This window comes from Drosophila kikkawai, chromosome 2L (genome assembly GCF_030179895.1).
Source record: "Drosophila kikkawai strain 14028-0561.14 chromosome 2L, DkikHiC1v2, whole genome shotgun sequence".
NCBI lineage: Eukaryota > Metazoa > Arthropoda > Insecta > Diptera > Drosophilidae > Drosophila > Drosophila kikkawai.
In genome coordinates, this window is record NC_091728.1 from 12353443 (window position 1) to 12372824 (window position 19382).

The 19382-nt window shown below is 36.3% G+C and overlaps 3 protein-coding genes and 1 long non-coding RNA gene across 4 annotated transcripts; 2 read left to right on the top strand and 2 right to left on the bottom strand.

The window, feature by feature from the left end:
- The first annotated feature begins 2246 nt into the window (after window positions 1-2246).
- On the top strand, window positions 2247-3919 carry LOC108082848 (alpha-amylase A). The gene is made up of 2 exons (XM_017178419.3): window positions 2247-2451; window positions 2515-3919. Exons 1-2 carry the CDS (start codon window positions 2275-2277, stop codon window positions 3820-3822), a joined length of 1485 nt encoding a protein of 494 aa, XP_017033908.1. The 5' UTR covers window positions 2247-2274; the 3' UTR covers window positions 3823-3919.
- Window positions 3920-9611: 5692 nt separating this feature from the next.
- LOC108082702 (uncharacterized) lies at window positions 9612-10226 on the bottom strand. The gene has a single exon (XM_017178210.2). It carries the CDS (start codon window positions 10191-10193, stop codon window positions 9855-9857), a length of 339 nt encoding a protein of 112 aa, XP_017033699.1. The 5' UTR covers window positions 10194-10226; the 3' UTR covers window positions 9612-9854.
- A 1036-nt stretch (window positions 10227-11262) lies between these two features.
- On the top strand, window positions 11263-11778 carry LOC108082737 (uncharacterized). Its single transcript, XM_017178242.3, has 2 exons — window positions 11263-11440; window positions 11509-11778. Exons 1-2 carry the CDS (start codon window positions 11436-11438, stop codon window positions 11741-11743), a joined length of 240 nt encoding a protein of 79 aa, XP_017033731.1. The 5' UTR covers window positions 11263-11435; the 3' UTR covers window positions 11744-11778.
- A 3389-nt stretch (window positions 11779-15167) lies between these two features.
- Window positions 15168-18644, bottom strand: LOC108082695 (uncharacterized). Its single transcript, XR_011444357.1, has 3 exons — window positions 18052-18644; window positions 15649-17990; window positions 15168-15594 (listed from the first exon to the last, which is right to left on the bottom strand). It is a non-coding gene; the product is annotated as an uncharacterized lncRNA (long non-coding RNA).
- Window positions 18645-19382: the final 738 nt, after the last annotated feature.

Here is a 19382-nt window from a genome sequence, read left to right on the forward strand (position 1 = left end):
ATATTAAATGTTTTTTAAGGTTCTTTTGATGATATTTATTTATTTATAAAGATTTGGCTTGACTTTGCTAGCCAAGACAAATTTGTTAGGAAAAGGTTTAGTCTCTAACTTACATGGTTAAAGTTACTTAGTTAAAGCTTTGTTTGGAAGCCAAGACACAAACCCTGAGTGGGTAAATATTACGTATACGTAATATTGCTATACTTGTAGGAAGTACCTTTCGAATTTGACTTGCAGTTGCAAATTATAAACGTTTTAGATTTATAGCTAAGTGTGTTTAAATTTAATTATGTAAGAAAATTAATAAATTAGTGTGGAAAAATATTGAAAAAGTACATTTCCGTTTAATGCTAGTTTTAGATAAAGATTTAGCAAATGCATATAACTGAAGAACTGAGTGAAAAAATGCTTCTTTAATGGTAATAAAGTTATATACTTTCCATTAAAGTTACCAACAAATCTTTAAAATTAAGAAGTTACTTTAGTGAACAATTAAAAAACAAGAAAGGAAGCTAACTTCGGCACGCCGAAGTTTGTATACCCTTGCAGATATTATTTCATTAAATTTTACCTATACTTATTGTTTAGAGTTTGACAGTTACAGTTTCACATTCCCAGTTTAACATTTTCTCTCCATCTACCGATCGGTTTATATGGCAGCTATATGATATAGTTGTCCGATTTTCATAAAATTCATACGAAAATTCTGAACTAATAAAATAAGCTTATATCTCAGAGTAGATAAAAATAGGTTGAAAAACAACGAAGTTATAATGTTTTTTCTATTAATTTCCCGATCGTTCCTATGGCAGCTATAAGATATAGTCGTCCGATTTTCATGAAATTTTTACCGAAATTCTTGAATAATATAAAATGACCATATCTAAAAAATGGTTTAAAAATGTTGATAAACAGCCAAGTTATAAATTTTTTTCTAAAAATTTATCGATCATTTGTATGGGAGCTATATGATATAGTCGTCCGATCCGGCCCGTTCCGACATATATAGCAGTGAGAGTATATAGAAGACTATATGCAAAGTTTCATTCAGATAGCTTTAAAACTGAGGGACTAGTTTGCGTAGAAACGGACAGACGGACAGACGGACAGACGGACAGACGGACATGGCTAGATCGACTTGGCTGTTGATGCTGATCAAGAATATATATACTTTATAGGGTCGGAAAGGTCTCCTTCACTGCGTTGCAAACTTCTGACTGAAATTATAATACCCTGCAAGGGTATAAAAAAGAATATTGTTTAAATCTATTTAAAGCCATATAGTACTTATCATATCTTATTTTATAGTTGATAAATCTATAAACAAAAAATTAAACTCCAAGTACTCAATAAAAAGTTTATGTTCAGTGCTAAGAGCCACTCGATTTGACATCTATAAAATATATGATTCATGAAATAGGTTCTTTGTAATTATTTTTCTTATTAATTAATGGAGTGTGAAAACATATACAAACATTAAACCAATACTTAAATTGTAAATCACTCGAAAAAAAACAAAAACCCACACATTAATCAACTTTTTTTTTTTTAGTAAAGATACTGAAAGCTTTTATCTTCTTTTGATGAAAAGATTTAGAGATGTTATTAACAGATGTCTCTGATTTTTTTAATTCAACTGCAGAAACAATAAATCCTTAAATATTTATTAATAATAATTAATTAATAATTGATCTATGGTAAGAATAAGTATGAGTACAATTTATCTATAACCAATATTTTCTATAATTATTTGGCGGTTAAAGGATGGCAACTAAAAAGCAAACTATAATATGTAAACATGTGATATTTTTAATACAAATAATAAAAGTATAGCTTTATTTCCTCATGATAATTTGACAGATTTCTTAGACCTTTATAAAATAATTCTTTGAACTTCGATGTCTCATAATGACACGTCTGAATAAATAAATCAAAGTAGAAACACCAAAACCTTATGGCCATAGTTCACATTGATCACGCCTCCAGCAGCATGCGACTCGAGTGGGCCATAAATCCCTAACATCGGCAGATATCAGCGGAATGCACTATCCCAATTTATTAGTGATACAGAAATAACAATAATGGCGTGCTTAGCTAATCATCCGATCAGGAATGCCAGCTCCAGTCAGACCGTCCTGATTAGAGCCCCATTGCGGGGGACGATAAGATTCCGAAAAGTCCCCACGAAGCCTATGAGACATGGACCCCCTATATAAGCAGCTGCAGCGGATCCAGCCAAATCAGAGTGAAACTTGAGTTCCACCTAGAATCAGCATGTTTTTGGCCAAGAGCATAGTGTGCCTCGCCATCCTGGCGCTGGCCAGCGCCCAGTTCGACACCAACTACGCCTCAGGACGCAGCGGCATGGTGCACCTATTCGAGTGGAAGTGGGACGACATTGCCGCCGAGTGCGAGAACTTCCTGGGCCCCAATGGCTTTGCTGGAGTGCAGGTAGGGATAAGATCGCTCTGGCTCTACTCTAGAAGGGATTTCTAACTCTTAAGCCCCCATTAGGTCTCCCCCGTCAACGAGAATGCCGTGAAGGACAGCCGCCCCTGGTGGGAGCGCTACCAGCCCATCTCCTACAAGCTCGTGACCCGTTCCGGCAACGAGGAGCAGTTCGCCAGCATGACCCGACGCTGCAACGCCGTCGGCGTGCGCATCTACGTGGACGTGATCTTCAACCACATGGCTGCCAACGGAGGCACCTACGGCACGGGCGGCAGCACTGCCAGTCCCAGCAGCAAGAGCTACCCCGGAGTGCCCTACTCCTCGCTGGACTTCAACCCGACCTGCGCCATCAGCAACTACAACGATGCCAACCAAGTGCGCAACTGCGAGCTGGTGGGTCTCCGCGACCTCAACCAGGGCAACTCCTATGTTCAGGAAAAGATTGCCGAGTTCCTGAATCACCTCATTGACCTGGGAGTGGCTGGATTCCGCGTGGACGCCGCCAAGCACATGTGGCCCGCTGATCTGGGCGTCATCTATGGCCGCTTGAAGAACCTGAACACCGACCACGGCTTTTCCTCGGGCTCCAAGGCTTACATCGTGCAGGAGGTGATCGACATGGGTGGCGAGGCCATCAGCAAGTCGGAGTACACTGGCCTGGGCGCCATAACCGAGTTCCGGCACTCCGACTCCATCGGCAAGGCCTTCCGTGGCAAGAACCAGCTGCGGTACCTGTCCAACTGGGGCACCGCCTGGGGCTTCGCCGCCTCCGACCGCTCGCTCGTCTTCGTCGACAACCATGACAACCAGCGCGGACATGGAGCCGGTGGCGCCGACGTACTCACCTACAAGGTGCCCAAGCAGTACAAGATGGCCTCCGCCTTCATGCTGGCGCACCCATTCGGCACGCCGCGCGTGATGTCCTCCTTCTCGTTCTCGGACACGGACCAGGGCCCGCCCACCACCGACGGCCACAACATCGCCTCGCCGAGCTTCAACAGCGACAACTCCTGCAGCGGCGGCTGGGTGTGCGAGCACCGCTGGCGCCAGATCTACAACATGGTGGCCTTCAGGAACGCCGTCGGCTCCGACGCCATCCAGAACTGGTGGGACAACGGCAGCAACCAGATCGCCTTCAGCCGCGGCAGCCGTGGCTTCGTGGCCTTCAACAACGACAACTACGACCTGAACAGCTCCCTGCAGACGGGCCTGCCCGCTGGAACCTACTGTGACGTCATCTCTGGCACCAAGAACGGCTCCTCCTGCACCGGCAAGACGGTGACCGTGGGCTCCGATGGACGTGCATCCATTTATCTTGGTAACTCCGAGGATGATGGTGTCCTGGCCATCCATGTCAATGCCAAGTTGTAAGGATGGGCAAGAGGGATTCAGGCAGATAATGTAGAACCCGAACATTCAATTGAGATTATTAATTTTTACTGAAATAAAGAGATTATTGCAAAAATAAGATTGGTAATTGATATTTAAAAAAAGAATATTATTTACTATGAAATATTTAATTAAACTTCGGAAAAATCTTTGAGAAGAGATTAAAAATAAAAGCATTCCATCAGAGCAAAAATGAAAAAGGAATTAAATCGCAAAAATAAAATAATGACATAAGGGAATAATAAAATTTTAAAATAAATATGTATATTGGCTGCAAATAAATCCAATCTTTCGGTAAATTCTTTTACCCCACTTACCTTTAATAATGAATTTATCAAGCATACGCCGTGTAAGCCAACACACGTATACACAGGTGAATGGAATAACAAGACATTAACACATTGTACAGCTCTTGGTTGGCAATTATTAACACATTAACAGGTCGCTACTTGGCTGATTTATTTGCACAATTCATAATTATAATATGCAGGCATCATTGGTAGGCGACACGTGACACGTGAAAACAATATATGTGTATATATAAAATACACCATTTGTTTACTCAACGCAAACATAAAAACAATGAATACATAATGTTGAAAAAAAAAGAGGCGAGTGGACTATTAAATGTCAAATTAATTTTCATGCCATTAAATGCAGCAAGTGCTACGGAAAACAAATATAAACACAACACAAATATAGAACAATCAAACGCAAGGACACCCAATCAATGCGACCGATTCAAGGTTTTTCAAGCAAAATAAGGCAAGAGCCCGGGGAAAAATTCGGGTGGCGGGGGGAAATAGAGAAAAATCGAGAAGCAAAAACAAGTGCAGAAATGAAAGCAAAATACAGACCGAAAAAATGTGCATAAATATGCCGCAGAGCTTAGGGAGCCCGGACTGGATTAAAGTCTTTGGGCCTCGTGTCGAAAGTGTGCACACATGGCACAACGGCGCACCGAATAAATATGGCTATACAATTTATCCAGACGAGACTTTCCACTCTGGTCACAGGGCCCATAGACCCCAAACAGTTGCTCTTTTATTTGGCAACATGTATTTACATAGATTTACATTGAAAACACTTTAAATGCAGGCCAATCAACGCCAGTCGGAGCTAGGGATGTCTATCGAAGGAAGTATCAAAAGTATCGATAAAAGTAACCTTAGAAGAATCGATAAAAATATAGTTTTTTTTATCAAAGCAAGTTTACCAAATGAAAACTAATATCGAACAGTTTTAAATAGAGAAGAGTACTAAAACTTAAAGCTAATAGACATAATAATTATTAATTTCTTGTTTAACAAAAATAAATATCTTGCCTATCGATATGTCAACAGATATTTCGATAATAATTTGTCGATATGAACGATAATGAACGAAATATAATATCGATGCTTTTTGATTTAAATGATCGAACAAATGAAAAAAAATTTAATAGAAACTGAATCCACAAATCCCAGAGCATACATAATCCCAAAAATTAATATCGATAGGTAAATATTTCCATGTATTTCGATAGTAATCCAAATATTTCGACTTTCTTTACCATCCCTAGTCTCAGTGAAGGTCCTGGAACCCAGGCCTTGGACCTGGGCCCAATTGTCCTAGGCGAAACATGGTTAAATGACATGAAAGACCGATGCCCCTTGGACCAAAACAAAAGTGCAACGGGGTTGAGCAAGGCACACACAACACATACACACATTGAAACAAACTTTGTGGTTAAAACTAAAGTGGCCTTTTTAGCATTCAACAAATACAAAAAGAAAAAAGAAAAAGGCTTCGAAAAGTGTCCAAAAAGTTGAATAGAGATGGAATTTCGTTTGCCGCCGCCTCTGCTCATCTGCATTTGGCCACAATTTTCGTTTTTCGGCTTCTCTTCTTTTTTTTTTCTTGCCTCTTTTTTAATATTTCAACACAATTTCTGCATTGCAATGGCTTTTGGCCACCAGGAGAAAATACATAGCGAAGGACTTTGGTTCCTTCGTGTCGCTCTGCGGTAATTTATGCATGCTGTTTGCGTTTTGGTGACTCTTGGCATTTGTTGGTCATAAAATTAATAAAAGATGTCGCAAAAATGCTTTGACACGCCCATTACTTAAGCGAATATATTTATATATAATATATATTTTAATTTTACCTGATTTGGAATAGGTTTAAGGGTGGTGGTTTAAAATATAATTTGAAATTTAGATACTTTGTTTAGTAATTCTGAAAGATTGTAATTTTTGCTTGTTTTTTGTTTAATATTTTGAATTTATATATATACAACAAATTATTTTTTGCTTTATTTAAACAGCTTCAATAACTGCGATAAATCCTTGTGCCAACTTTGTGATCCTTGGGTCTCATCCCCTTTTGTCTTAACTAAAATTATCGCCAATGGGCCATGTTCCAAGGCCAGTTGGCCAAGTCCTTGGTGGCATCACAGACTCAGTCAGGGTCTTATCACTGAATTGGCAGTTAGACTTAATTGAATATTCAAATGGGTGCTGCTGGCTTATGCGAATGGCAGAGCTTTCCTCTGTTTCACTTTAATTTAAAGCCAAGCGTTTGCCATTGTTTTGATTTAAATTAGTGTTTGGTTTGCCACTTTAAGAGCCGCATGTAGAAAAAAGAATTTATTTTTTCAATTGAGAGCACTGGAAATTTTATTAATGCGGTCGCACTTTGCAGTCTTGTCGTAATTAAATTATACATTTTGCATTGTGCATATAGTATTAAAAAAAAGGAAAAGAGTGGCCTGGTTAAGTAGGGGAAAATTTACATAAATAATTAACATAAAATTGCCATGTTTTGTAGGCTTTGTGTTCAGTTCAACTGAAAAAGTGCTTTTTAATAGCCAACACAAATTTCAAATTAAACATTAAATAATGCAATAGCTTTGCCAAATAGTTTAATTTTAACTTGTGGATTAAATCCCCTGAGTGATAAAGAGTGCTCTTGATTCAATAAACTGAAAGATTTATTTTTATTTTTATTTTGTTTTATTTTATTTTATTACAAACAGTCATGCTGAGGAATTTTATTTTTATTTATTTTAGTTCTACATCCTTTCTGAACCGTTGACTTTTCCTGCTTTCTAATGAAAAGCGTTCAAGTGAGTTTTACTTAAGGAAATTTCCAAGACACATTTCCCCAGGCGAACTCAAGTGGAGCTGTGGCCGCCTCAGGCTTACGTTGCAGTCAAACAATTTATTTGCATTTTCACAGTTGCTCACAGTCCTTGGGCAACTAGAGTGTGTCTTTCTCATTTGTGTCCTTTTTTCGCCAGCTTGTTTAAGCCTTGAATAATGGAGACTGTGCTCTCTATTGCAAAATGCATTGATTTAAATATTTAAAAAAGCAAAAGAGAAATAAAATGGTAAATACTGCTTTTGTTTAAATGCCTTTTATGTGCAATATTGAGCCGGCGGGCAGGCAATCGAGACACGAGCTATAAATCAATGCAAAATAATGCATGTGAATATTGAATGCATTTTTGCTTTTCTATTGGCTCAAGGTTGCTGCGGCTCCGTTATTGTTATCGTCCTGCAAGCAGAATCTTTAATACCTTTCTAAAAAAAATAAATGGTTTAAACACAGCTTTAGCGCGACTATAATTAGAGCGCTTTTTGTTTTCTCCTTCTTGTGCTTTTTCAACGTTAAGGGAAATTAATTTCCATTTTTTCAAGGTACTGGATAAGTGATACCCTTGAAAAATGTATTTTTATTTAATTTTTTTTTTTTTCAAAGAAAACAAGATAGTAAAGCGGATAGGATACCGATTGGATCGACCAACTGAAAGATCTAAGTCTCAAATCCAAACACCAAATCAAACTTCTCAATTAAACAAAGAAATTATGTAAATTATGTTAAATGAGTTATTAAAATCATTAGAGCTTAGAGGAAACTAGTCATATGTCGACATAATTTTATAAAATATATGGTGAAATTTAAGAAAACCAAATTAACCAAATTCTTTTTAACGTGTTGTTAAAGCCAACACGTTAAAAAGAATTTGGTTAATTTGGTTTTCTGGCAAAGAAAAGTCGAAAGAAACAATAACAAATCATATAATTAAGATTTTTATAAAGTGTTTAATTACCATTTCGAGAAATTTTCAAATTGCGGCGCATCTTTGAATCATATTTGAATTATTTAAATTTATCTTAAATTAATAATCAAATAAATTGAATATTTATAAATTATGTATTAGGAAAATTTTATATTTTTCTTGAACTAAAAACCCATACATCGTATATTTTTTTACAGGGTATTCCCACCAAAGCCAGCATTTTAGTTTTGACGTTGAACAAAGTGTCCTGCCGCCTGGCAGCAAGTGTCGCCGTAGTCTCCGGTGGTCGGCGACCGGAAATGGCATTAATGCCTATGCGCCCGTCGCGCATATATACATACATACATATATCTACACTTGTATATGTATACGTATAATTAAATGCGCTGGCGATGCCATTGCCGCCTTCGTCTGGACAGTGCACCCTGCAAATAATTAGCACGGCTTGGAATCCTGTGAGTAATTAAGGTAAGTCAGCTGTTGCCCTCGTCGCGAAGGCGTTGGATAAAAAAATTGGACTAAAAAAGCGGAGCAAAAACCCGCCGGTCATTGTCAACGGAAATTAAAGTTTAATGGGACAACGAGCTCCCTTTTTTCTTGTTAAGCATTTAATTTGCAAACGTAGAATGCGCTTGTCCCTGCTGGTTTTTCACTAACCATGTGTTCACAACATTTCAAGCTATTAAACTAGAATTTTACCAACTCGATGAGACACACACTCTGCACAGGAGAAAACTGTTGGGAAAACATGTGAAATTTTCGAGCTTTCATAGGGACACAGAGGGCGATTGTGTGTCTGGTTATTTTTCTTACTGCTGGCGTGTGAAAAGCAATTACAGAAGTGATTTAGAAAAATGTGCATAAAGAGTAGAAATATTTGGACAACCAAATCTATTTGGTCATGTAGGTCATGGAGAAAGGGTGTCTAGGAATAACATAATGTGACAGCAGACATGGACATGAACTTCTGTTTTTAAGTACTTGTTATGATTATTTGTTAATAAGTGCTTGGAAATTTATTAAAATTTTAAGGGATTATAATAATGTAATTCAAAATATTTTTCTTTTCTCAAAAAATTTCTAAAATATTTATTTCTGTCAAAGTCTCTAGTATATATTGCTCTTTAAATTTCTTATATTTTAATCAAAGAATTTGCGCCTTTAATTATACATTTTATCGTTTAAGTTCTAGAAGGCTTTAGAAAATACGATTCATTTTATTTTTACAGAAAACTGACTCATAATAATGTATATATTAAACAAATAATTTATCTTTAATTGAACAATGTAAAAAATATTATTTTTTTTTTTTAAATAATGGAATGGAATGGAATGGTAATGGATTTGGCATTTATTGTTTATACTACTGGTTTTATAATACTTTGTAGTACTCTTTGTTGGAATTTGTATTCAATTCATTTGTCACTTAAATAGAATGTTTGTCTCTCTGCCACTGTTGTGTGTGGATGCGTGTGTTTATTTACGGTTAAATGCAACAAACTGTTGCCAACAATTCATTGTTGTTCAATTAAATTGTGTTTGCTTATCTGTCCACTTCAATGGCACAAAAGCCCTTCATCTGCACACGGTTTTTGCTCTCCAGATTACGTTCATTTATGGGCTGTAAATAATTAGTTGATTACGCTGTGAAAGCTAGTAGCTATCAGGGAATGTGAAATATAGTAAGCACTGTCTAGTCACACGCATATTTTTATATTTTTAACATTTTCAACATTTTTGCTTTATTTTATTTGGTTTGAGCTTATGTTAAATCGTGGGTTTTTGGTTCTTAGCGCCTTCTAATCAGTAAAGTCGGTTCGTTCTAGTTAAGCTTTCAATTTGTTTGCACAATAAAGGTCGATTGCAAGCACGGCATTTTTTATACGATAACGCAAAGCGAATTAGTCACGGTTTCCTATATAAATTATATATATGCGGACGGTATTTTGTCTCAGCGCACTTTCACGGACTGCACCTCCAGCCAGATCATGACGGCGGCTATGGCCAGATATATGGCCACAATCATGAATATCTGCAGGGGACTGGCCGTAAAGACCTGAACCACCAGCATCACGGTGCCCAGAAGGAAAACGAAGCTCAGGAAGAAGACCATCAGGATTGTGGACCAGTTGCGAAACCAGGCATGTTTCTTGTCCGGCGGCGGTACAAAGATGGGCTTCAGGGGGCTGTACTCTTTCCGGTACTGGGTCTCGTAACCGCTGGTAAAATCAACCTCGTCGTGGGACATTCCCGGCATCGAGGAGCTGGCCATCTTCTCATCCGTGTCCATTTCGAAACGCGTTCAATAGTCGACTAAAAAGAGAGACTATGACGGGTCTCCGGATATTTTCACGGTTGGTAACCATTTCTTGTTTAGTAAAAGGGTATATTGGTTTCTATAAAAGGTGTGTTTTTGAAAACTGATTACAAAATATACATAAATATTTTAATTTCTCTCTATGCATTTCATTATTCTTGGGCATTTTCCCTCAAATATCAAAGAAAAAGACAAGACAGCGACAAATGTAAGCAGTGTTTGTGTGTTTAAAAGATAATACTCCCCCCTTATTATTTTTATATATTTTTTTAATTTTATAAAATGAGCTTGTAATAGGGTATTTAATAGTCCAATCCCTCCACTTTATCACTCTTTTCGAGTTTCTTTCCATTTTTCTTGATTACCAATCAGCAGTGCCGAGCAACTGCGTTATTATCGCCACCTCCAAAAAGGTGTTAATTGGGGCAACAACAAAGCAGGCAGAAAAACGTCAAGAGCTGACAATCTTTTTGTGTCGCTTCTGACTCAGATAAGATATCTCTCTATACACGAAGACGTAGGAGACCCGTCAGCGAAGAGCAGAGAATCCCAGAGTGACAAGAAAAGTACACAAAAATAAGAGAAGGCAAACTGAAGATTAAGTTCTTAGAACTTGATTGCAATTTTTATCAATTTTTGAAATCCATCAATACCAAAATCTATTAGTACTAGATAACAAACCATTGAGAAAATTCAGAATTTTAAGTCTCAGTATTACAAAGATACTCATTCTTGCATGGAATATCTTTGGACGACGACTCTTCAGATATTTTCGGTTTTGGTGCTCTTTGACTCTCTTAAGAAATAAACTCTTATAGGGTTTTATTTTCTTTGTTTTTACACTTGGAGAAAAATTGTTAACTTTAAGTTTGGGCTTACAAATTTATTTACAAAATTTTAATATATTTAAAAAATGATTTTGGTGTTGAAAAATTGCAAAAAAATTCTCAGATATTATTAAACTACAAAATTAAACAAATATTATTTTTTGATAAAAATATCTGACAAATAATCTCTAAATAAAATATAAAATCTAAATTTCTAAATTGGTTATGTGCGAATATTTTTTGACTCACTGCACCCAGAAGCTGATAGGATCCCGAGTTCTGGGAATATTTATGTTGGAGCCGAAGTCGCTTGGAATACGTGACTCTGCTTAGTTCTCAGTTTATCCCAAGCCTTGCACAGGAAAAGACCTAAATTAAACGATTAAAAATGAGGTAAATTAGCAAAGAAGAGAATATTAAAATTTTAAAATTAATTAAGCTCTTTGAAAACCAAACAAAAGTGATGACAAAAATGTATTACTGGAGGATGACTGCTACAAGATCATCGAAATGGACATCGAGTCTGGAAATAATGAGGAAAATGATCATGAAATCGAGATTTTAGAAGAAGAAGTAAATCCTTCGTACCGATTTTTGCAGAACTGCAACAGTGTGGCCTTGTGGATATGCGTTCTCTATAACTTGTGTATAGTTGTGCTTTTAGTTTTCATATTTGTTTACAAGAAGTTCAATTAAAATGTCTTCAAAGTGCAAATTGTTGTCAATTTCAAGTGGGTTCAAAATGATAAACAAATTCTGCCACCAAAGGAAACCTAACCCAAAGCCGCCTACTGATCTGCGGCCCTTAAACGTACTTAAACTTTGCTCTTTTCAAGTTCCCTTTTTTATTGCGCCAAACAATTTAAGTTGTTGACAAAGTCATCAGCATGCAGCAGGCAGCGGCTTTCAAAGAAATTGCAGCATCAGCGGAAAAAAGAATATAAGAAGTCGAACAACTTGCCGCTGTTGCATTTTTAGTTTCTTCTCGGCACAACTTTTATTTTGTTGCACCATCAACCCGATGTTTTTCTTTTTCCAGTCAACAATTAGGCAAATCATTTGGAGGAAATGACTCTTATTAAGAGATATTGGGATTTATCATCTAACAAATTGTATAAATTTACATTACTTTTTAAAGGCATTATTTTCCCCGCATTTAATCTGCAAATTTGTTTAACTTTATGTGAACTAATCTGTTTTAAAAACGTCGCCGTAAATCTTTAAGCCAAGCCCGATTGTGGCCCAGTCTTGGGCACCTTTTGGCCAGGCCTCATTATTCAAATCTAAGTCGCAGCTTAAAGTGAAAGCAGGAGTCTAAAAAATGCAAAAATAAAAGCAGGAAAAAAAGAATCAAAATTCATGAGGCGATGCGCGCGAATTATAGCGACTTACTTGATGGTTTAAAGGCGCTCCCCTGCCACCGCTTTCCAGTTTCGCCCGCTTTTCCCCGCCAACATGCGTTTGTTGTTGCAAACTTTTTCCATCAAAAGTTTCGGCTTTCGATACGCCTGCTGGTGGCAGCTTCTGGTTTTACATCAGCTTCCCGAACCAGCTAGGGATTGTGTGTTGGAAAAAGAATGTGTTGACTTAGATATCGAAAGTATATCGTATTTTAATCCAAAATTAATTTTATTGAATTTTAATTACTGTCTTTGGTTTAAAAAGGAGTTTTAAAGAAGGATAATTGTTTGATTATAAGGATAGTCTTCTTTTAATATTACATTATTTCAAGAAAGTAATTTCCATATTATTTTTTTCTCAAATTATTTTCAAACTCAAAATGAATTCGATAAATATCGATTAATTGTATTTAAATGTATTTATTTTTTTAAGCTATCAAATTTCGGTCCATAAATCCATGCGATATTTCTATATCGATATATGCAGTACATTTCCAGCTCCAGTCGCGAGTTCGGGAATTCAGCTTCAGTTCAGTTCAGGGAAAAGTGCCACTTCCGCTTTGCGTCAGTGCACACGGCTGCCGAGCACAAAAGTGTGACTGAAGTGGCTACCTGCCCGCCCGGTTTTGCCCTCTCAGAGGTTTCCCCTGTTTTGGTGTGTGTATGTATGTGAGGGGCGCAGGTGTTAATTAACTGGGGCGGGTCTGCGGCGACCGGCACTAAATTTGAAAACTGCATCTTGCCCAAAATTAATGAGACTGACGTTTGTGCGAATCATGCGACGAAGGGCGTATAATAAGTTTGGTTGCACAGGAAGCTGGCCCTTTGAAGTGGTCAAAAAGGCTGGTCAGCAGATCATGAATATTCATCTTTGCCTGCACTAAGCCATCAAATTATTTGCTGTGGGTTTTTACACTAGGGAAAAATAAGATGAGCTTGTAAGTTATTGTAATAAATGTTATATATATATTTCCATTTAATTATCTGAAATTTAATCTTTAAATTTTATAATAATTATAGATTTTCGTTTAAATCCCTTTAAAGTAATTTAGTTAACTATACTTAAGCCACAAAAAAATTACTAAAATTCCATTTGCCAAGCAAACACTTGTGGTTTAATGTAATTTACTATTTCAAGTGCTGATTTGTCCGGGTGCAAGATTAATTTCTCAAGCTAATTAGGTTAGTGTTTGAAATTCACTTGCCATAGCTGTTGTCCAGTCTGTGTGCCATCGATCTCCAGACGGAGTGTGTGTCAACAAGGAATGCTGGACGAGGACGAGGACGTCGTATTAGCTGGGCAAGTGAACTGTTGAGCCCTGTGCAGGACACTAAATCAATTGGGCCGAGTGTCTGTTGTGACATATCCAACTAATGATGATAGATCAGGCGGGCCGGGGCACTAAGTCACTCACACATGGTCGGAGTACGAATACGATGTCCTGTTCACTGTCCTTGTGCGACACCGTAACTAATTTCCCTGCTGGTCGCTTGTTGTCTCCTTCCGAGGACATTAAGAACCAGCTTGTCGCAGACACCACTCCATTTATGCTCACTTTACATGCCAGTGCCGTTGCTCCTCATTATTTATTAATTGCATTTAATGCTGAATGCAAATTGTGCACAAACCCAGTAGTAAGTAACACATGGGCCTCGGGCTCTCATTTAAATCGTGTCGCTTTTTCTAAACACTTACTGTTTTTAATTGAATTTGTTTCGGATCGTTTTATCTCATAAATTAGGCAGAATAATTTCCACAACTAATAACTAATTCGGTTTTGAGGGGCAAATGTGGTTTGAAAGCTACATAGTTTTTCTGGTCGGGCCAGGCATTTGAAAAATCAATTTAAACAAGAAAGGAAGCTAACTTCGGCACGCCGAAGTTTGTATACCCTTGCAGATATTATTTCATTGCATTTTACCTATACTTATTATGTTGAGAGTTTGACAGTTACAGTTTTACATTCCCAGTTTTACATTTTCCCTATACCTACCGATCGGTTTATATGGCAGCTATATGATATAGTTGTCCGATTTTCATAAAATTTATACCAAAATTCGGAACTAATAAAATAAGCTTATATCCCAGAGTAGAAAAAAATAGTTTGAAAAACAACGAAGTTATAATTTTTTTTCTATTAATTTCCTGATCGTTCCTATGGCAGCTATATGATATAGTCGTCCGATTTTCATAAAATTTTTACCAAAATTCAGAAATAATATAAAATGGTCATATGTCAAAAATAGTGCACATATGTTGAAAAACAGCCAAGTTATAATTTTTTTTCTAAAAATTTATCGAACATTTGTATGGCAGCTATATGATATAGTCGTCCGATCCGGCCCGTTCCGACATATATAGCAGTGAGAGCATATAGAAGACTATATGCAAAGTTTCATTCAGATAGCTTTAAAACTGAGGGACTAGTTTGCGTAGAAACAGACAGACGGACAGACAGACAGACAGACAGACAGACAGACAGACGGACAGACGGACAGACGGACAGACGGACAGACGGACATGGCTAGATCGACTCGGCTGTTGATGCTGATCAAGAATATATATACTTTATAGGGTCGGAAACGTCTCCTTCACTGCGTTGCAAACTTCTGACTGAAATTATAATACCCTGCAAGGGTATAAAAATGGCAGACACAAATTGTGAAAGGTTTGTAAATATTTGCGGAAATAAATCAAGAATTATGCAAAATTATTTTTGCTAAATTAGTTATACGGATTTATGATGTTTTTTCCTTTAATAATTGAATTTGCCCGCTTAGCTTATTGATCAAATGAAGCTATTCCCAGTAAATAATTAAGTAATTATTCTGTGAAAAATATGTTTGTAGAAATGTGCCCTTGGCTACAAAAAATTAATAGTTTGCTTTACTCGTTTAAGCTAAATAAAATGCGTCTGAAATTATTGGAGAAATTTCTTTGCTTGCTTTCATACAAAATATATGCAAGAGTTTTATATTTTTACTAGGGAATTAAAAACAAAATATAATACTTAAAAAATATATTATAATGATATAATAACAAATTATTATAATTTCCTGCATTGTACATTAATTGATAGGCATTTTATGTAAATATACGTCTGATGAAATAAAAACCTTCATGTATGCATTCTCAAAAAGTGTCACCTGAAAAATGCAATTTTTAATTGGGTTATTGGGTTATTAAATATTTATACTTACAAGTATTTCCGGTATATTGTAGTCATCATAAAACTCTTTACAATATTCCATTTTTGCAACAATTACAGTTAACGGACCTTGAAGTGTGGGATCTCTTACAGATCTTATAATGGTATAAATATCCACTAAACTTGTATCATAAAAATATAACTTCGCATCAATTATAAGGCGGTCGAGATTTCTGCAACACTTTAAAATAGAAGGCAAACTATCGATTGTATCTGTATGATTAGCATGATTCATGATAATAATTCGCAACGACTTAAGTTCTAATAGTTCCTCTAGGCTTGTCAACTTTTTACCAATTTGTCTAACAAGAAGTATTAAATTTTGTAACGATTTAATTCTCGTTATTTCGTTTAACTCTTCAACACATCCAATCGTTGCGAATAGATGTATTAATTTCCGGCTTTTACTGGCAAGAGCCTGGTAGACATTTGTAAGCTTAAAATCTACCTCTACTATTAGGTTTAGCTTTCTGAGATTTTGTATATTGGCCAGATCACGTAGGAAGTCGACATAAATGTTATTAATTATTAATGTTATTAAATTATTCAACGAAATAGTCAAGCACTCTAAATGTTCAAGTTCAGCCAAACACTGCAACTGTTCTGAACGTATATTAATAATTCTAATATTTAGTTGCACCGAGTGGTTAAAGTTCCGCAAAGAGGACACATTACTGGGACATTTGCACTGAAATCTTCTTAAACTTTTAATTTTAGAGAGCTCTTCGAATTCCGTGTGCGTAAGAAAACTGCTTTTTATGTTCAAGTGCTGAAGCCTGGTTGTACTTTTTGCACCAAATGCAGCAAATAAGTTGCGTAAAGAACCGTGTGGACTTGTAAGCGTTAATTCTTCAATATTCGAGTTAGCTACCTCCACCAATGATGAATGTTTATTTAAGGAATAATCACATATATCTAATTTTTTCAACGACCTAATTCTAGAAACTAGAATCAACTCTTCGGTAGAAAGAAATTTTGAATTAATTTCCAGGCATTGAAGCGACGGTGATACCTTCGTCACCAATTGGTGGAAGAGCTCTATAAGAGATCCCTTCTCAGAGTCACATATGGTCAATTCATTGAGCTCAGTTAGGTCCGACAATCTCTCAATGTCATTCGTATTGGTCAATGAAATTCTTAATTTTGTTATGGGCTGCACGTCTGCCACTTTGAGTATTTCTTTAATAGTTATACCGGTACATTCTGAAACATCCAGTTCCTCAATCGTAATTAAATCTCTGTAGCTGAAGGCTTCAAAAACGTCTGCATTTTCTTCTTTGGTTAAAATTATTAGAGTTTTAATTCTCTTATTTTGGCCTAATATATTCTCGCTCTTTTTAAATTCAATGTTCCAATTTGGACACGTAATGACACCGCTTGCCGAGCAGGTATTTAAGAGACTGCAAAGTGCCTTTGAGTACGTCTTCTCGAACTCCTCTTCAATATGAATACCGACTGTTTCCAGGTCGGTAAGCGCACTCAAGGGCTCGACAGACTCCCAATCTGAAAATTGGCAGTTTAAAGATGTAATTGATTTTATTTTAACAAGTTCAGATGTTTCAAATTGATATATTTCTGTTCCTTCTGTATTGATCGATTTCAAAGCATATGATTCGTCTAGTACCATGGATGCAAAGAGTTTTGATAAATGTTTTTTAAATAAGAGGTCTTTTAATTTAAAAGTTTTTATATTAAAAGTTTTGAGGAGAGAAACCAATCCGCTTATATCAGTATCTGTTGTCGGACATTCATGTAAGGCAAGTCCTTTGTGATCGATTATTAGATCTGCTTCAATTAAGGTTATGGTGGCGAGAGATTGCTCTAAGGGGCTGCTGTCCCTACATATATCCCAAAAGTCGTAAGAGATCAATAATTTTATATAATCCTCACGTGGATGCCCCAACTCTAAAAGGGATAAAGCGTTCATTCTCGCAATTGTAACGTTACTTAAATGTGGCAAGACTTCGATAAAGTCCACTGTCAGCGGTTGGTGCTCTGGTCTCTGCCACTTGGTTATCGCCTCAAATAATGTCAACAGAGAGCCATTTTCGAAGGCTCTGAATATAGTCATTTCTTGTAAGTTGGGAAGCTCTGCCAGTGGTGCATATTCGGCTCCATCGTTATCAGGCTTTGGCACGAACTGTAGTTTCTTAAGATTGCAGCAGTGTGGCACGATGTCGGAGAGTCTTCCAAGAATTTCGGTGCTTATAAAATTTAAATTTTCCAAATGCGGGTTTGACTTGCAGATATTTACCAGTGCATCTGCACTCATTCGTACGTCTAAAGTGAGATTGGTTATGTGGCCAAAATTGTTTAAATCTTCTAGGGAATACCCTTAAATAAAAAATTTATTTTTAAAAATTTTAAGTAACTTTTAATGCTGGCATATACTAACCATAAAGTTGAATTCTTACATCGTTAAGGCCCTTTTTATTTTCAAGGGCACGTTTTACTATTTCAAAATGATCCAAAAATTTGGGTTGAAAAGATTTTGGGTCAAAGTAAAGTGTAACTTGTTGTATGAAGTTATTTTCTCTGATGGCTTCAGCGTAGATTCGCAAGAAAGCTTCTCCTTTTTCTGTGAGTGTGGTTAGCAGCTCTGAAAAATCGATATCAAGGTAGCTTCTGTTCGCCACAAAAACGAATTCCAGCTCCTCGTACAAATCATTGTAGTATTCTTTTAATATTGCCTCAAAAACCTCATACGCCAGGGCCAAATTTACTAAATTGGCGTAATTAATTTTATTACCACGAAATTTATCGCTCAACTCGCAGTCAGCAATAATATATTTCATAATCTCTAGTTGACAGTCTTCATTGAGGTCTAAAATGCTCTTCCGGTTTTTGTCCATTTGCTTGTAGGATACGTTTATCAGTTATGACTCAGGTTTGTTTACACTTTAATCGCTTATCGGATGTTCAAAGTAAAAAGAAATCTTGGTGAATTATTTGTAATAGTTGCTTTCTTTGAGCTACTGAACCGTACGCCTCTACTTCTCGAACTTAACTAAATGTGTGGCGTCGCTTTAAACAGCAATTGGAATTAAGGGTTGGAGCGATAAGATAATGCCAAAGATAAGGATCGTCTGCAGTTGGAATGCCGTAAAAAATATTAATAGTATTCGATTTTCTTTAAAACTTATTACAGTGTAGAAGAGTTGTAATTTTTAAATATAAAAAGCCTTTTATATATATTTTACAGTAAATATGTTTGCATTGAGAGATAACGCCAATTTGATTATCTGGAAAAAATTTTTATTTATAAAGTCTACGATAATTTTTATATTCGGAAATCAAAATCGTATTGTTATATTATATTTATTAAGGATTTAAATACCTTTTGTTACTTTTTCTTTTAATTCGACCAAAATGAATCGATTCTTATTAATCCAATTGCAAACTGCAAGGGTTAGCTTTCATTCTGGTGTATAGTATATGAATTCAATTTGATTTCATGCAAAAAAGCATTTAGACTAATTGCAGTCGTAAGTTTTTTTTTTAATTACAAATTACATTTGCTCTTTACAGCATCCGCAATCCGCTTAGCCTCTAATGCTCATTAAATGCAATTAACTTTGTACAAATTATCGTTTGGTTTTACATATACATACATACATACATATATATATCTCTTTTTTTACTTTTAGTGGTGACAAATTGGTCATGAATTTTCAAATTAATTTAAAGCTATTTTGACAGTTAATGTTTTCCCTTTTTCGGACTGCG

Coding starts and splice junctions, on each gene's coding strand:
- LOC108082848 (XM_017178419.3), top strand. CDS start 2,275: ATGTTTTTGGCCAAGAGCATAGTGTGCCTCGCCATCCTGGCGCTGGCC. Junction 2,452..2,514: donor ATGGCTTTGCTGGAGTGCAG/GTAGGGATAAGA, acceptor AGCCCCCATTAG/GTCTCCCCCGTCAACGAGAA.
- LOC108082702 (XM_017178210.2), bottom strand. CDS start 10,193: ATGGACACGGATGAGAAGATGGCCAGCTCCTCGATGCCGGGAATGTCC.